Consider the following 17,005-nt stretch of genomic DNA (forward strand, 5'->3'; position numbering starts at 1 on the left):
GGAATATCGCCAAACATGTGTGTAACGAACCCTTTTTCATAGCTTAAAGTGATAAATGCCGAAAAGCCAAAATGCCGAAATTCTGGCATTTCGAGGACTTGTGAGCAAGCGAACACTCATTAGTTAGTTTGATTCGTTGAGATGATGATCAGGAACATTGGAAATAGTAAGATCGTGATTTTGGCATTCACGGTAAGTTGGGCCTCGAGGGGCTGCAATAGGGCCCAATAGGCTTTCGGGCCCATTTGGGAAAATTGGTACAAAACGAAAATCTGTTAAATTGCATGTTAAGACTGTTAATACTGTTATGGATATGGGCTAAATGGGCCTAGATGACAAAATCGGCTAAGTAGGGCCCATTAGGGGTTTTAGGCCCAATAACTCGATTTCGCTAAAAGTGGGCCAGAAACGCTGTTTAAACAAATGAATAGTTAGTAATTGATGATGAACATGGAAAAATCCCTAAATTTTGGTAAAATTATGATATTACCCTTATAATATGAAAATGACCGTTTTTGCCCTTAAGTAAAAATGACCATTATACCCCTAGGGTTTAAATGTGAATTTTGATACATGGGATTTTAGTAAACATGGTATGTATGATATGCACATGACATGTATGCTATGCACATGATATGTATGATATGCACATGATGTATTCATAAATGCATTGGGTTGGGCTTTTATATGGATGGAGGAAGTGCAAAAGGGCTTATGCCCCAGTTATTAAAGGGCTTATGCCCCAGTTATTAAAGGGATTATGCCCCAGTTATTAAAAGGGCTTTTGCCCCAGTTATTAAAAGAGGCTAGGCCTCCAATTATATGATAAAGCAGCTATGCTGCCAGTGGAGAGTTATGGCGAGGCGGGTCGAGTTAATCCCCACATGGTGTATTGGTTGGTACGGGTGGAGAGTAGCGGATGGTGGGTTGAGTAGTCTCCCCAAATGGGCTTGCATTCTCTCATTGACATTACATGTGATATTGAAATGGGCCTATGGGCCATACCGTTTACAGTAAAGGCTTCGGCCCAGTAATATGAAATATGAAAAATGAAAAGGCTTCGACCCAGTGTTATGAAATATGAAATATGAAAAGGGCTACGGCCCAGTACATGTTGAGATTGGATTTGGGCTTAGGCCCAACAGGCTGTTATTGTTTCAGGCTCTGAAAGGGGCTTGTTGCACACTGAGTTTCCAAACTCACCCCCTTTCCTTAACCTCGCAGGTGAGCCTTGATGTGGGGACTTGGGCCGGAGGGGATTTAAAGTAGCCACGGTGATCGTCTTTGGGCTTTTAAATAAGCGTTGGTTTTTATTAAATTTCCTTTAATTATTATTTATTTTTGGGTTTTAATAAGGCCATTTTAACTTTCCTTTTATTTCTTTTCGGGATTATTTTATTTTTAATAACTTTAAACCTGGTTGATATTTATTCAAATGGGCTAGACTTAGGACGTGTTTTCAAAACGATACTTGTTTTCAAAATATCTCAACGCCACGATTAATCGATTTATCAAAGACGTCCACTTAAACGAATTTAAACACGATATAACAAAGCGTGGCTATGGTTGTGGGCATGTCTAGGATTGGATCCAATCAAAGAGCTTGGTACTTAAGCAGCCTTCATCGCTCACCTCCTCTGTCTCGGATACCTACCTGGTGCTCAGCTTCCATACACTTTGTTAACTCAACAAAAAAAATATGGTTTTTAAAACACTAAAACGGAACGTGGGTTTTCAACTCCAATGTGGCACGTCAGATTCGGCCATAACGTCTGGGCCGAGTTTGGGGTGTTACAGGTAAAATGACCATTTTGCCCCTAGACTTTGGTAAAATGACCATTTTGCCCCTAGACTTTGGCAAAATGGCCATTTTACCCTTATGCTCGAAAATCAATTTTTATCAAATTTCTTTGCATATTAAGCCTAGATGAACTCTTTTTACTCTTATAGTAACCCCAAATTCTCCCTATTTCACACATTTATCAATTATTTTACAACTTGTGCAAAATGGTCTCTTTAGGTGTTTTCATGGTAACACTTTTCACAAAAGTTATCTAGTATACAACTAAGACTCATATTATTCCATAAAATTTTAGAAAACACCCTAAATGCTCTCATGGAAAAACCCTAGACCTTCAACCATTTTGCAAGACATACCCCTCATTTGAAAGCTCATGCTTCAAGGGTCTTAAAAATGCAAAAATCATCAATAAAGGGTATGGAAATCACTTACTTGTGAGTCAACTATGTAGCTAAAAATTTTAAGCTTTCAAACCCCCTTCAATGGCTGATTTTCGGTGGTGTATGGGAGAAGAAAAGAAAAGATGATAACTTTTCTTTATTTTACTCAATTTGCTAATGTCATCAAAACCTAACACATTGACTAATTGATTTCCTTGTCTCATGGCAGGCTATGCTTTCTTTAAAGGGTCTAATTTCCCTTTAAATACCCTCAATTTTGGTTCTCTAGCTATTTGACACCTTTAGCTATCAATTTAGGACTTTTACATTTTACGCGATTTAGTCTTTTTTCGCAATTGGGCTCACAAACGTCAAAATTAACTCACCAAAATTTTCATGTACTATTATAAACATGCTATGACTCCAAAATAATAATAAAATAATTTACTCAACTATGGATTTGTGGTCCCGAGACCACTATTTCGACTAGCCTCAAAATCGGGCTGTTACAATTTGGGGACAAATTTCTCTTAATTTATTCCTGAGACAATTTATAACATGTGGTTTCCCCAGTCCACAGGCATTCCAACTTAAAGTTTTTATTTTGCCTAGCTGGCATACATTGTAGAGCTAGTCGATTTATCTTGACCTTCCTCTGACACCTTAACATCGCCATTGAACAAACCAGTAGAAATTGCACCAAGCATCCGTTAGCTCTTTTTCCCCTCAACAAATTGAATAGGACACTCTTTACCATATGAGCCCAACCCCATAAGCTCAGAATCATTAGACCCATTAACCTTCAACTCATTATCCCAGTTAGGTACTCATTCATTTTCCTTAGCTAATTGGAATTTTATGGTTTGATTGCGATTAAGATAGATATTTGTAACATTATCCCCAAAATCACACTCGTTTATACTCTTACCCTTATCCAACCTCTGACTCACCATTCTATCATCTCATAACCATCGGCTAACCACCGAAGACCCTCTTCTAACCAGAGCATGCAACGAAATATCCCACCCAAAAAGAATCTTAGTTAGATCTATCCTCACCCTAACCGAGAAAAAACTCTCCCCATGCTCAAGCTTCCCATAGAGAAAACAAAATAGGCTGAGCTTTTTATACTGAAACCTAGCATATACAATCCAACTAGCCCTCAACACAATCTTCTTTATACACTTCAATGGAAGTCAAACGTCCAATCAAACTTTAATCCTCATATACCTCTTCACGACAAACATTGTAATCTTCGTATCATAATCAAGAAAACTACCCAAAAAAGAACAAAATTGATGTGTCATTGCTTTTAACATCAAACCCAGAGGCAGATCGTGAATCTACACCCAAAACTCCACATATAACAATGACAATGTATTTGGACCCTCCCCTAGTTGAATCTTATACAACAACAACAAATGATTATTAAAAAACCACGGAGTTCCCTCCAAAACCCAATTCACATCAACTTCATAGAAAAACTGAAACAAAACTGCTTCTCACCTAGATCTGTGATAGAAATACCATCAATAGGGTACCATAAATCAGCCAATGTGTTCCTCAATGAAGAGAAGTGCACTACACTATCTGTCAAACAACTTCCAACCAAACAAAACTTGAAATCTTCCTCTAACTCACTCTTCTCCTGTTGAAATGCCTCCACCTTCCCGTTGACAAGAATAAAATTTTCCAACTCATCCTCATGGCCCTTTCCATGGGCGTCTTTAAAGTATGAAATTCTACTGTTGGATCGCAACACCAGATTTGCATTGTGGCAGATTAAGATGCAAGCAGTTCTTGAGCAGATGGACTAGAGGATGCCCTGCTAGGGATAGATAAGATGCCTTTGAAATTAATAGATAAAGAGAAGAAGCGTAAGGATAGAAAGGCGTTAACACAATTACATCTGTATTTGTCTAATGAAATTTTACAGGATGTGATGAAAGAGAAGATCGTCGCTGTATTATGGAAGAGGCTAGAACAAATATGTATGTCGAAAAATCTAACAAGCAAGTTGCATATGAAGTAGCGTCTTTATGCTCATCGTTTGGAGGAAGGTGCATCTGTACACGAACACTTAACAGTGTTTAAAGAAATTCTCTCAAACTTGGAGGCCATGGAGGTTCAGTATGATAAGGAAGATCTAGGGTTGATTCTACTTTTTTCGTTGCCCCCGTCTTATTCAACCTTTAGAAACATGATTTTATATAGCCGTGAGTCTCTCACAGTTGATGAGGTTTATGATTCTTTGACCTCGTATGATAAGATGAAGTATCTTGTGGTTAAACCCGACTCTCAAAGAGAAGGTCTCATTGTTTGTAAGAGACAAGATCGGAATGCTGATGATGATCGTGGAAGGACACAGAAACGGAATCCTCGCGGTAAATCTAAAGGTAGATCAAAGTCTTCAAACAGAGGTAAAACTTGTAACTTCTGCAAGAAGAAATGGCACATTAAATCTGAGTGTTATAAGCTACAGAACAAGATTAAAAGGGAGGCTGCGAATCAAAAAGGAAAACAATCAAAAAATTCTGGTGAAGCTGATGTTGTAGAAGACTATAGCGATGGTGAACTTCTAGTCGCTTCAGTCAACAATTCTAAAGTGAGCGAGGAGTGGATACTTGATTCAGGCTGCACCTTCCACATCAGTCCTAATTGGGATTGGTTTACAACTTACGAAACAGTGTCTGAAGGTATTGTTTTGATGGGAAATAATGCTTCGTGTAAAATCACAGGTGTTGGAACAATTAAAGTTAAGATGTTTGATAGAGTTGTCAGAACACTCAGTGATGTACGACATGTTCCAGAATTGAAAAGAAATTTAATTTCATTGAGTACTCTTTATTTAAAAGGGTACAGATACACAGCTGAAAGTGGGGTTTTAAAGATTTCCAAAGGTTCCCTTGTTGTGATGAAAGGGCAGAGAAAGACTGCCAAGTTATATGTTTTGTAGGGTTCTACTGTTACTGGTAATGCAGCTGTCGCTTCCTCTTCCTTGTCAGATGATGATATTACTAAACTTTTCCATATGCGCCTAAGGCATATGAGTGAGAATGGTATGGCAGAATTGAGCAAAAGATGACTTTTTGATGGGCAAGGAATTTGTAAACTGAATTTTCTTGAGCACTGTGTTTTTGAGAAGCAAAAGAGAGTTCAATTCACAAGAGGAATCTATAACACGAAGGGAACATTGGAGTATATTCATTTTGATCTGTGGGGGCCATCCAGAGTGCCTTCGAGAGGTGGAGTTAATTATATCCTAACCTTTATTGATGATTTTTCCAGAAAATTTTGGGCGTTCTTCTTGAAGCAGAAAAGCGATGTGTTTTCTACATATAAGTCTTGGAAAATTATGATTGAAAAACAGATGGGAAAAAAAATAAAATACCTCCGCACAGATAATGACTTAGAGTTCTATTCTGATGAGTTTAATAGATTGTGCAAGTTAGAAGGGATCGTGAGACACTTGACAGTTTGCCATACTCCACAGCAAAATGGCATTGTAGAATGAATAAACAGAATGATCATGGAGAAAGTTCGATGTATGTTGTCAAATGTTAACTTACCAAAGTCGTTTTAGGCTGAAGCAGCCTCTACTGCATGTTTTTTGATCAACCAATCCTCATCCGTTGCCATTGAGAAAAAGATTCCACAAGAGGTATGGTCTGGTAATCCTGCTAATTATTCTAATTTAAAGATTTTTAGGTGTCCTGCGTACGCTCATGTTGATAATGGAAAATTGGAACCGAGATCCATTAAATGTGTTTTTCTTGGTTATAAAGCTGGTGTAAAAGGGTATAAGTTATGGTGTCTTGAAAATAGAAAAGTTATGATTAGCAGAGATGTTGTTTTTAATGAAACTGATATGGTACCTAACTTATCTCTTAAAGACTCTTCCAATAAAGAAAATCAAAAGCAGTTGAAGCATCAGATTAATACAGAGTCGACTCCTCAAGCCAGTAAAAAAATTGAGAATAGAGTTACTTCTTCACCGCAATATTCTATCGCCAAAAATAGAATTAGAAGAGAAATTAAACCTCCAAAGAAGTATGCCGAGGCTGATCTAGTTGCTTATGCTTTAAATGTGGTTGAAGATATAGATGCAAACTAGGAGCCATTTAATTATTCTGAGGCAATTAGCTGTGAAGACTCAGAAAAGTGGATGTTTGCTATGCAAGAGGAGATGGAATCACTTCACAAAAATAGAACATTGGATATTATGAAACTTCCTAAAGGTAAAAAGACTGTTCGTTGTAAAAAGAAAGAAGGGACTCTAGGAGTTGAAGAACCCAGATATAAAGCAATGTTTGTTGCAAAGGGTTACAGTCAAATTCCAGGAGTATAATTCACAGATGTGTTCTCCCCAGTTGTGAAGCATAGTTCAATTCGAGCTTTACTTGGTATTGTGGCCATGCATGATTTGGAGCTTGAGCAATTAGATGTAAAAACTGCATTTTTGCATGGAAAACTTGAGGAGGACATTTACATGCAATGACCAGAGGGTTTTATAGCCTTAGAAAAAGAGGAGTATATTTGTTTATTAAAAAAGTCTCTTTACGGTTTGAAACAGTCACCAAGACAATGTTATAAAAGGTTTGATTCCTTTATGACTTCTCATGATTTCAAAAGAAGCAGTTTTGACAGTTGTATTTACTTTAAGAAAAACAGTGATAGTTCTTTTGTATATCTACTTCTTTATGTTGATGACATGTTGATAGCAGTAAAAGATAAAGGAGAGATAAGAAAGGTTAAAGCCCAACTAAGTGAAGAATTTGAGATGAAAGATTTAGGACCAACAAAGAAGATACTTGTTATGGAGATTCTCAGAGATAGAAAAACAAGTAAATTGTGCCTAAGTCAGAAGGGGTACATTAAGAAAGTTCTTTGCAGGTTCAATATGCAGAGTGCTAAGCCTGTTAGTACTCCTTTAGCAGCCCATTTCAAACTTTCATCGGCTTTGTCTCCACAATCAGATAATGAGATTGAGTACATGTCACATGTTCTATACTCTACTGCGGTGGGATCTCTCATGTATGCTATGGTTTGTTCACGTCCAGATTTATCATATGCTGTCAGTGCAGTTAGTAGATATATGGCGAATCCCGGTAAAGAACACTAGAAAGCAGTTCAGTGGATTTTAAGATACTTACGAGGTACTACTGATGTTTGCTTGCAGTTTGGAAGAACTGAAGATGGAATTATTGGGTATGTTGATGCTGATTTTGCTGGAGACCTTGATAGAAGAAGATCTCTCACAGATTATGTATTTACAATCGGAGGTTGTGCAATCAGTTGGAAAGTCACTTTGCAAACTACAGTCGCTTTGTCTACCACTGAAGTTGAGTACATGGTAATATTGAGGCTTGTAAAGAAGCTATTTGGTTGAAGGGACTCTTTAGTGAACTCAATGAAGACCTTCAAATCAGCACAGTATTTTGTGACAATCAGAGTGTCATATTTCTTACAAAAGATCAAATGTTTCATGAGAGAACAAAACACATTGATGTTCGGTATCATTTTGTTCGTGATATTATTGCTCGTGGTGATATTGTTGTGAGCAAAATTAGTACTCATGAAAATCCTGCAGATATGATGACTAAGTCACTTCCTATAACCAAGTTTGAGTATTGCTTAAACTTGGTTGGTGTTCATTGTTGAAGTTAAACCCTTAAGGGGTTTTATGGAAGAGGTGGAGAACTTGTTCGTTGAGAGTTCGCGATGAAGAACTTTTCATTGAGAATTCATGTCAATGTGGAAATTGTTAGAATTAAGTGACCTGAATCCTTATTTAAATAAAATACAGTGGTAAAATAAAATAAAAGAAGAATCCATATAAAATTACACTTTTTTTATTTTATTTTAGAATAAGGTTTTTTAAACCTTATTAAATTCCATCTATTTGATATTGATTAGAATAAGGTGTTTCAGTCTTACTAGAATATGACTTTACAAGCCTATAAATAGACATAGTCTATTCATCTTGTAGTTATTCGAATTCGACATAGTGAATTTTCTTCTCCTCTGCTCGTAGTTTTTTCCCGAAAGGGTTACCACGTAAAAATCTGTATGTTCTTTATTTTTTATTTTATTTTCACAACATTATTTTATAAAATTTTACATCCTAACAATTTAGACAATACTATAGCATCTATTTCGCTTTCAATGAACGTGGCAACATATATTCCAATATTTGAGTAATTAACATTTGCAAATGGCAAAAAAAAATAAAAATACATTTGTAACAATATATAATGCATGCTATTTTTTAAAATGCTTACAACTGAGTTCTTAATGCAAATTGTGTATGCTTTACTAAATAAATCTAGATGTTTAACTTTATATTTCAAATTATAAAATAATCAAAAGATAGGAGAGGGATCCACTTACAAGGGTAAAATTAAAGTAATTTTGCACTTTTTTTTTATCTTTTTGTACCATTAATATTTTAACAATGTAACCGACATAATTCATATTTCATTTATATAGATCATGCACCTCAGATTTGATGTAAATTAAAAATTCCTATCTATTTACTTTATGTAAAAAACTTTCAATCATTTAATAAATATTAATATATACAGTATTGTAGATCGTTATGATAGTGATATCAGATCAGTTTAAAAAAATGCATGCATGAAAAATACAATTATATTGATAAATCCAACGATTAAATTGTTAAAACATTAATTGTACAAAAAGATATAAAATAATATAAAATTACTTTAATTTTATACCGTGTAAATGGATTTCTTCCTATAAGGGGATAGGAAAGAAAGCTCTTGAAATTATTATATTTTCAACTTTTTTGAATATTTAAGATTACTTAATTACATTCTTGGGTTTTTTTTTTAATTTTAATTCTCAAGTATGACATATTAAACCATTTTGTTAATTGATTACTAACCTTTCATTAATGATATATTCTACTATTTTCAAACATCTGTTTTTTGGGTTGTAATTATAGTTAGAACTTTTAAAATGAGAATCAAAATGATTTTAGCCATTACATGATTTTAGGTTTTAGATTTTGTATTTATCCTACCTTATTATTATTGTTTTTTTGAGAAAAAAATTGAAATGGTAAGCAAGATATCAAGATTATTAAGATTAATCAATTTATGTATTAAGTATTTTTTCTTCTTAATTGATGTTGACCACGAGTTTTAAAGTTGCCTCATACCCAAGGCAAGAATCGAACCCTCAACCACTGATTAAGGTAGGAGAGACTTATCATCTCACTTATCTCCCATGGTTAATACTATACACATTTTAAACATTATATTAACACACAATAGTCATCTGTTTAAATATAAAAGGCAAAAACTATTTTACTGGTTTAATCCAATTTTTATTGGATATGGATTCATTGGATCCTCTTGTTGGGGATTTGTTGAAGTAGAGGTAGCTAATCGTACAAGTCAGACTAAACTCGGTTTTAGACTTTGGATCATCTTCGCCTGTATAACTTGTCCTCCAATTGGCTTTTTATCAGTCTGTAGACTTTTTGGTTGTTGGCAACATTAAATTGTGATATCATCAAGGAAAGAATTTATTATCGCGTCAACAAATACATACACTTGATGCTGGAAACTATTGTTGCTTTCTTTCAGCCTGCATTTTACAAAACTATTCAGAATTATGCTGATGACTTTAGCTCTCATTTTGATCACCCTGTTATCCTCTTCTGTGGCTTTTGATGACTCCTTGGAAACAATAAGTCCTTAATTTGTCGCTCAGCACTATACTCTGAAGTTGCCTGCAAAGGCCAAATTCGACAACTGCTTAAAACCAATGATCTTAAGAATAATAATAAGAAGAAGAAACAAGTCAAGGGACATACCCGAGCATTATACGTGAATCTTAAGGTTTGGATTTGGGTTCCACAGGAAATTCTCAAGTTAAACCCAAGGGAGTCTACACTGATAATTGCTGCCTCCTATAATGCATTGCAAAGAAAACGAATCATCATCTAAAGTATTATAATTAACACAACAAATGATACTAAATGTTAAGGTATTAGGGATATGTTAAGGCAACGAATCTTACTTGTCAACGTCCTCAAGGTTCCTTTTTAAAAAAAAAATAGAACATGTTTCCGAAACTTGGACATTTTACACTTTGCCAAGTATGGTCAGATATAGTACCAGTAGCTAAACATCCAGACAGCAGACATTCACAAAGTTAAGTTATTCCTAACTTCCATTTTAATGTTTTTTACCTCAACTGGGATACCCTTGCATCTCCAACATAGTGATTTAAGTGCTTGTACGGTCTTCTCTCCACCAGCTTTCAGGCGAGATATGATTTTGGCTGCTGAATGTGCAATGGCATCAGGTTGAGCTTGTTTGAAGTCTTCTAATTCAACATCTGTCTGGAGAAATGGAAGAAATCAATTTTGCTGATGGAACAAGTGCTAGCGTAGCACTCAATTATATTCCATGGAACAGCCTTCCTATGTGGCAAATTATATATGACAATATGATTTAGTTACAGAAGAATGTTTCTTAATAACACTAACAAACAATGCATATCAATCAGCAACTTTATTAATCTAGCTAAGAACAGGATACAAGACCAGAACTGCAAATGATCTCGAACACAAGTAATAAAAGAATTCACACATTAATCAAACAAAATTTAAAAGAGAAAGAGGATGAAAACCACTAAACACGAAAGCCTTCTACAAACCTGATGTCCATGTGCTGTAATTAGCTGAATTTTAGACATCTGCAATTTGTAAAACAAAGACCCATTCATGGAGATTTCATTTTTCTCAGATTCTTCTGATGTTGAATTATCTTCTGAGGACCCTAACCCATTTCTGTGACCATTAATTATGCTAACATCTTCTACTTTGTCTCCCACAACTTTCTCAACCTGATTTTTATCAGAACTACGAGACTGATTGGTAGATATATGCTTCTGAATTTCAGAATGTTCTTCAATGAAGGCTGGCCTTAGACGGCCTTGAATAGCTAAACCATCCGAAGGTTGCTCCATCAAGTCTATAGGATCATCTGAAGCAACCTATAACAAATAAAAAAAGATAAAGTGAGAAAATGTTCACTGGTACAAACCCATGCATCAAAGATATTTTCTTTAAAACATAGTTGCTACCAAGGGTTCCTTCAAATCAAGCTTGACACATGCCAGGAAAGGTTATATTGGCATAAACATGGATTTAGTTCACTCATCTTCCAAGCAGTGTTCCGCGTTAATTTGCCCTTACTATCAAACATAAAGTATCATTACCTCAGTCAACTTGTTGGCGAAGTACATCGGATGGGAGGAATGCATAGTCTCCAATTTTGCCCAGTCTCCTAGTGTCCCATCAGAGTCATCTTGATCATTATCTTCAAAAGCAGCAACCAAATCCTACAAATAAGAAATTAAAAGATGTCTTAGACAGGTTAGAAGAAACATCTTGCATGAAAAGCTAAGTTCATGCACAAGTTAAATTTGAAAGGAGAGGGTCAAACCTCATCATAATCCTCTTCTTCAGCATTCTCATCTTCATCTTCATCTTCATCTTCAATATCACTATCTTGATCGTCAATATCCTCAATTTCAAAATCAACTTCAGATGGGCCTGATAACTCAAGTTCCTTCATGATTTCTGTAGTATCAAAGCCTATAATGACTTGCTGCATAAATGAACAACGTAAGCTTTCAGGAAGGCAACAGGAAAAAGAAAAAGGAACTATAAGTTGACCTTTCCGTATGTGACTGCAACTAAAGGTTATTATTCTTATAAATTATTCCAATTTACTCAAATTGAAGCCCATTATTCCGATTAGAATAGCGCATTCATTATCATGTCAAATCAATAACATTAATGCCTCATTTGGTTAGTAGTGTAATAAGATGAGGAAAATGCCTATTTATTACAGTAGTTACTTAAAATAAAAAATAATTAATACAGTTTTAAACTTGAAATTAGAAAAATGAGTAAAAACTCTTGTAAAAAAAAGAAAAAGAAAAAAGGAGCTCTTCAAAATAAGCAAAAGTCTTTTCCTCTTTTTGCAAAGAATAGGTCATGGGAATGGCTAAATATTACCAATTGAATTAGTTTATTACTCATGTACTAAAATATGGGTAAAAAATACTCCTACCAAACATATAGTAAATACTCAAGAACTTTTAGTTATTCATGGGTTACCTTGACAAACAAGACTAATGTCAATATTGAAAAACAAATGCTTCAGACAGAATCTAAGCACCATCTTGAGCCATGCATGCAGGCGTTTCAGATTATTGCAGGTCAGCATTGGAAATTTTATCAGAAAGAAAATATTGCATACCAGAAAGTTATTTTCTACAGCAAAACTTTGCAAAATATCTTCATCACTTTTTACTTGAAAGTATACATCTGCAAGGCATCAGAGTACAGCTTCAATTTGATAAAATAAGACTGACAAGCCTAAATCACAGATATGAGAATAGTCAACTTACTTCCATGTCCGTCGGTTACATAAGGCAAGTCTGGCCACATTATACTTTCATGAATTTCATCATTAATCATCCCCGAAAACATAAGTGTAGCTTTAGTATTCACCTGAATATGATATACTATAGCCAACATTAGCCGCACATACGGGCTAAAAAGTAGGAAGCTATTTTGCTCTGACTATTCAATTTTCTTAAACTACCCAAAACTGACACCCATGTCAACCATATATTAAAACACGGGTATGACTCTCCAAAGACATAAAAAGAGAACCTTAGAAAAATCAAACACACCCACCTATATCCAACACTTAAATTTTCTACTATCCGGATAATATAGCATAAAAGTACATATTCCAAATGTTAGCCGATCCCAAAACTCCTCAAAAGACATCTAATTTTCTTTTCTTAGAGAATAAAATTTTAATTCCCTTAAATGACATGCATCTGAACTCTGAAGTTGATTCTTTGATCAACAATCAAAGCAATTTACCTCAATGATGGTCCTACAGGTTTCTGCAGCTGTGAGTGTAGCATCATCGCTATTATTAGAATTCGCCTCACCAATCTCCTCAAACGGATGGTAATCCGGCCTTCCATTCTGCTTGGTAGGACCAGATGCAGAACCCAAATGCTCTGCTGTCACTTGATTCTTTTTCTTTATGGGAGCTCTTATCCAAGGGGAAGCAGTGTTTAGTCTTTGAAATCTATTCCTGCATACAGCTCTTAGTCCTTAAGATTTCACAACTACTATTCTTAATCTCCATGAGCATTTACACAAAAATGGGAAAAAAAATCACCATCAGCTAATGCGCAATTCTACAATTTCGACTAAAACCAATGTGTTACTTAGGACAAGTACTTAATTAGGAAATATATAAATTAAACTTAGTACCGAGTTACGTCGAATCCACCACGGCGAAACGGGCGGCGAGAGGTGAGGTGGCAACTAGTAACCTCATCGGAGCAGCAGGTAGGACGGTAATCTACTCAAACAGTACATGCACAACATATACAAAAAGGTTAAGTCGCGGTTTGGCGGCTTAGAAAATGCAAGAAAGTTTAAAAGAAGCAAAAGCTAACATATCGAATCATTGGTGGCAGCTAAGTTCATTGAGTTGGTCTCTTAGTCAGGTCTTAATAAGCCATGAACAGCACTAAAAAGGTATATGATTTCGAAAAGGTAGGCAGAGAGGGGAAGAGAGTTACGGTGGAAGGCGGAGGAGCAGAAGTTAGCAGCGGCGGGAAATCGGGCGGCTATAGCTGATTCAAGCATCATCATATTTTAAGACAAAAACCAAAAATTAATTTCTATCCCCGGAAAAACGAGTGCAAAATCTTTGTGAGACACGAGCGAAGTACCCATTCCCTTCCAAGAGAGAAGATGAGGTATAAGGCTAGAGTTCCTCCGCCGCAAATAAGAGTTCTGTATTTCCTGCAATCGAACACGTGGAGTAATATAAATGGATGCAAATATTGGTAGGGACAACTAAGAAATAAAAAGACAGCCTCGTAATATCATAATTCTTTAATATATAATTATAATATTTGGATATAAAACTATATCAACTAATAAAAAAATCACTTGAAAACAACATTGTTCATTGAATTAAATCGAATGAATTTTCGATCGAATTGAATTAAATCGAATGAATTTTTGATCGAATTAAATTGAATTGAATGAAAAAATTTTGAGTTAATCGAGTTGACGAATTATATTTTATCATCCTAACACGATTTAAAATTTTCTCGAATCGAGTTGAGTGAGATGAAATTCAAATCGAATCAAATATATTTGTTCGAGTTCAATTTTAAAAAATAATTTTGGATTCTTGTAACCACTGTCACTGACCGTAATCAAAATTTTCCATCATAATCGAATTTATTATTAACTTTCATCACCTCATAATTTATTTATTAATCTTTTATATACGAGTTAGCTTATTTGCTTAATTAGTTGCTTCAATTATCTTCTGATATGTATTTTGAAATTAAAAAATATATTAAATGTAAAATGTGATTTTTTAATAAAAGTTAATTTAAAGATAAATTGTGAAATTGATACCAATATAAAATTTTAACACAAATATTTATGGCATTATTAATTATTCAATTTTAATATAAATATTCAATATGATTAAACAATTCAATAATTTAAATAGTACAAAATGTGAAATTTAATTTAATAATATAAATAGTATATATAAATAAAATTATTATTTAGGTTTAGGGATTTTTTTAGATGATTTTAATTTTTTATTTGGGGTAAAGGGTGAGAAGTAAAAGTTTAGGGAGGAAATAAAAAGTTTCGGAGGAGTAAAATTTTGAGGGAAAGTGAATAGGGGAGTAAAATTTTAGAGAGAAAATATTAAAACAAAATGGGAGGATGAGTTTGGGGTAGATGGGGGTAGGATGGGATGGGATGGGATGGGATGGTATGGGATGAGAGGGGAGGGGAGTAAAAGTTTTAGGGGGAAAGTGAGAGGGAGTAAAAATTTGGGGAAAAATAAAAAGTTTTGAGGGTTTTTGGGAGTAAAATTTTGAGGGAAAGTAAATGGAGGAGTAAAATTTGGTAGAGAAAATATTAAAAAAAATTGGTGGGAAATGGATTTGGGGTAGATGAGGGATTAAGATGGGTGGGGAGGGGAGTAAATGTTTTGGGGGAAAGTGAGAAGGAGTCAAAGTTTTAGGGGAAATGTAAAGAGGTTTGAGGGTTTCAGATAAAAATGTAAAATATCATAGTTTGATATTCGGTTTATTCAAATTCAAAAATTCAACTTGATTTGAATTCAAAATTCGAAAAAAAATTTGAGTTGACTTGAATAACTCGATTAACTCTAATAACTCGATTCGTTTAACTCGAAATTTGATTTTTTCTTCGATTTTTTGAGTCGAATCGAAGTTTTCAGGTCGTGGCAGATGTAGGAAATATGTCGAGTTTGGCATGTGTCTATTTAATTTAAAGAGGGAAAAAAATGCCATTTTTAGGGACACTTTGTGAATAAAAATGCCACTAATAGTAGCATTTTTCCATTTTCTTGAACGTGATACACAACTTGCCTCCAACGCTCCGGTTGCCTTTTTTACCTCAATACCCTTTTTTCACTTTATATAACTCTATTTCTTTTATGCTTATTTGCAATATCTCTTACTATATTCGACGATTATCATAGATAAGATATGTCACATTAGCACATTTTTAGTATTTATAAAATTTTCTTTAGCAAAACCATCATTAATAATTTAATAAAAAGCACCTTTGTTCAACATTTGAAGAGCTTTGATCACATTTTAAACTAATATGGAATCATATCATAGATGTTCAGACATCTTAAATACATAAAACCAACATTTAGTAATTTAAATGCAACCAAAACACTTCAAAACAACCCTAATGCCATCCAGATGGTTATTTTTTCATTCTTATGGCCATTTGGCAAGAACATAATTACTAAGACAGCTTATCTCCTATCTGAATGGCGAATTTGACCATCCAAATAGCCTTATGGCTACTAGGCCAAACAAATCCTAATCAATTAGTCATTTATTGGAATGTCGGTACGCCCCGTGACACGGTGAAAAAGTAATTTCAATGATTACAACCCATGGATCCATGCACGAGTAATGAATCTAAGTTGAAAGAAAGGTTAAAAATTTTACCTTCCTAAATTAAGTAAGGAAAAATGGCATACCCCAAAATTTTCTAATCCATGTTTTGGATGATTTACCAAGTAAGATTAGTGATGACTTGCGTGTGAGCTAGTCAAATTCACGAGAATTGACTTGTTCCATTTTATTGTATTTTCCTTGTAGATCATTCCGCCAAGTTCCGCCATCTTGCGGATTCCTATTTCACATTTGGTGAGTTCTTCCATTGCGAACCTACCAGTGGTGAGTTCAACTGTTGTGAACATGTTCATTCATTTTAAAATCCACAATAGGTGGAGCACGTACAAGAAGCATGTCACTAGAAATTTTACCTTCCTAAATTAAGTAGGGAAAAATGTCACACCCTAAAATTTTCTAATCAATGTTTTGGATGATTTGCCAAGTGAGATTGGTGATGACTCGCGTGTGAGCAAGTCAAATTCACGAGAATTGACTTGTTCCATTTTATTGTATTTTCCTTGTAGATTGTTCCGCCAAGTTCCGCCATCTTGCGGATTCCTATTTCACATTTGGTGAGTTCTTCCATTGCGAACCTGCCAGTGGTGAGTTCAATTATTGTGAACATGTTCATTCATTTTAGAATCCACAATAGGTGGAGTACGTACAAGAAGCATGTCATTTTGCATGATACATGTAGAGCCTCGATGATTGTGTCTGATTAGTGGAATTTTGTGTGATTAGTGGAATTGTGTGTGATTAGTGAACT

At 34.7% G+C, this 17,005-nt stretch overlaps 1 protein-coding gene across 2 annotated transcripts; it reads right to left on the bottom strand.

The window, feature by feature from the left end:
* Nucleotides 1-9,717: 9,717 nt before the first annotated feature.
* On the bottom strand, nucleotides 9,718-14,059 carry LOC107914729 (uncharacterized protein At3g49140). Of its 2 annotated transcripts, none has more exons than XM_016843778.2 (11): nucleotides 13,840-14,059; nucleotides 13,526-13,616; nucleotides 13,124-13,343; nucleotides 12,637-12,739; nucleotides 12,486-12,553; nucleotides 11,664-11,828; nucleotides 11,437-11,559; nucleotides 10,873-11,211; nucleotides 10,403-10,555; nucleotides 10,025-10,120; nucleotides 9,718-9,940 (listed from the first exon to the last, which is right to left on the bottom strand). In XM_016843778.2, the coding sequence occupies exons 1-11, from the start codon at nucleotides 13,910-13,912 to the stop codon at nucleotides 9,851-9,853; spliced, it is 1,521 nt and encodes a 506-aa protein (XP_016699267.2). In that variant the 5' UTR covers nucleotides 13,913-14,059; the 3' UTR covers nucleotides 9,718-9,850. The 2 variants fall into 2 exon arrangements, with proteins under 2 accessions (XP_016699267.2, XP_016699335.2); XM_016843846.2 differs by having other exon boundaries at nucleotides 13,124-13,337; nucleotides 13,840-14,055.
* Between the last annotated feature and the right edge of the window lie 2,946 nt (nucleotides 14,060-17,005).

This window comes from Gossypium hirsutum, chromosome A08 (genome assembly GCF_007990345.1).
Source record: "Gossypium hirsutum isolate 1008001.06 chromosome A08, Gossypium_hirsutum_v2.1, whole genome shotgun sequence".
Taxonomy (NCBI): Eukaryota; Viridiplantae; Streptophyta; class Magnoliopsida; order Malvales; family Malvaceae; genus Gossypium; species Gossypium hirsutum.

Excerpts from the sequence above, each read along its gene's own strand:
- LOC107914729 (XM_016843778.2), bottom strand. The coding sequence starts at position 13,912 with ATGATGATGCTTGAATCAGCTATAGCCGCCCGATTTCCCGCCGCTGCT. Across the intron at positions 11,829-12,485 it reads CTGTAGAAAATAACTTTCTG|CAAGTCATTATAGGCTTTGA; the intron begins GTATGCAATATT and ends TCATTTATGCAG. Across the intron at positions 9,941-10,024 it reads GATTCACGTATAATGCTCGG|GCAACTTCAGAGTATAGTGC; the intron begins GTATGTCCCTTG and ends TGGCCTTTGCAG.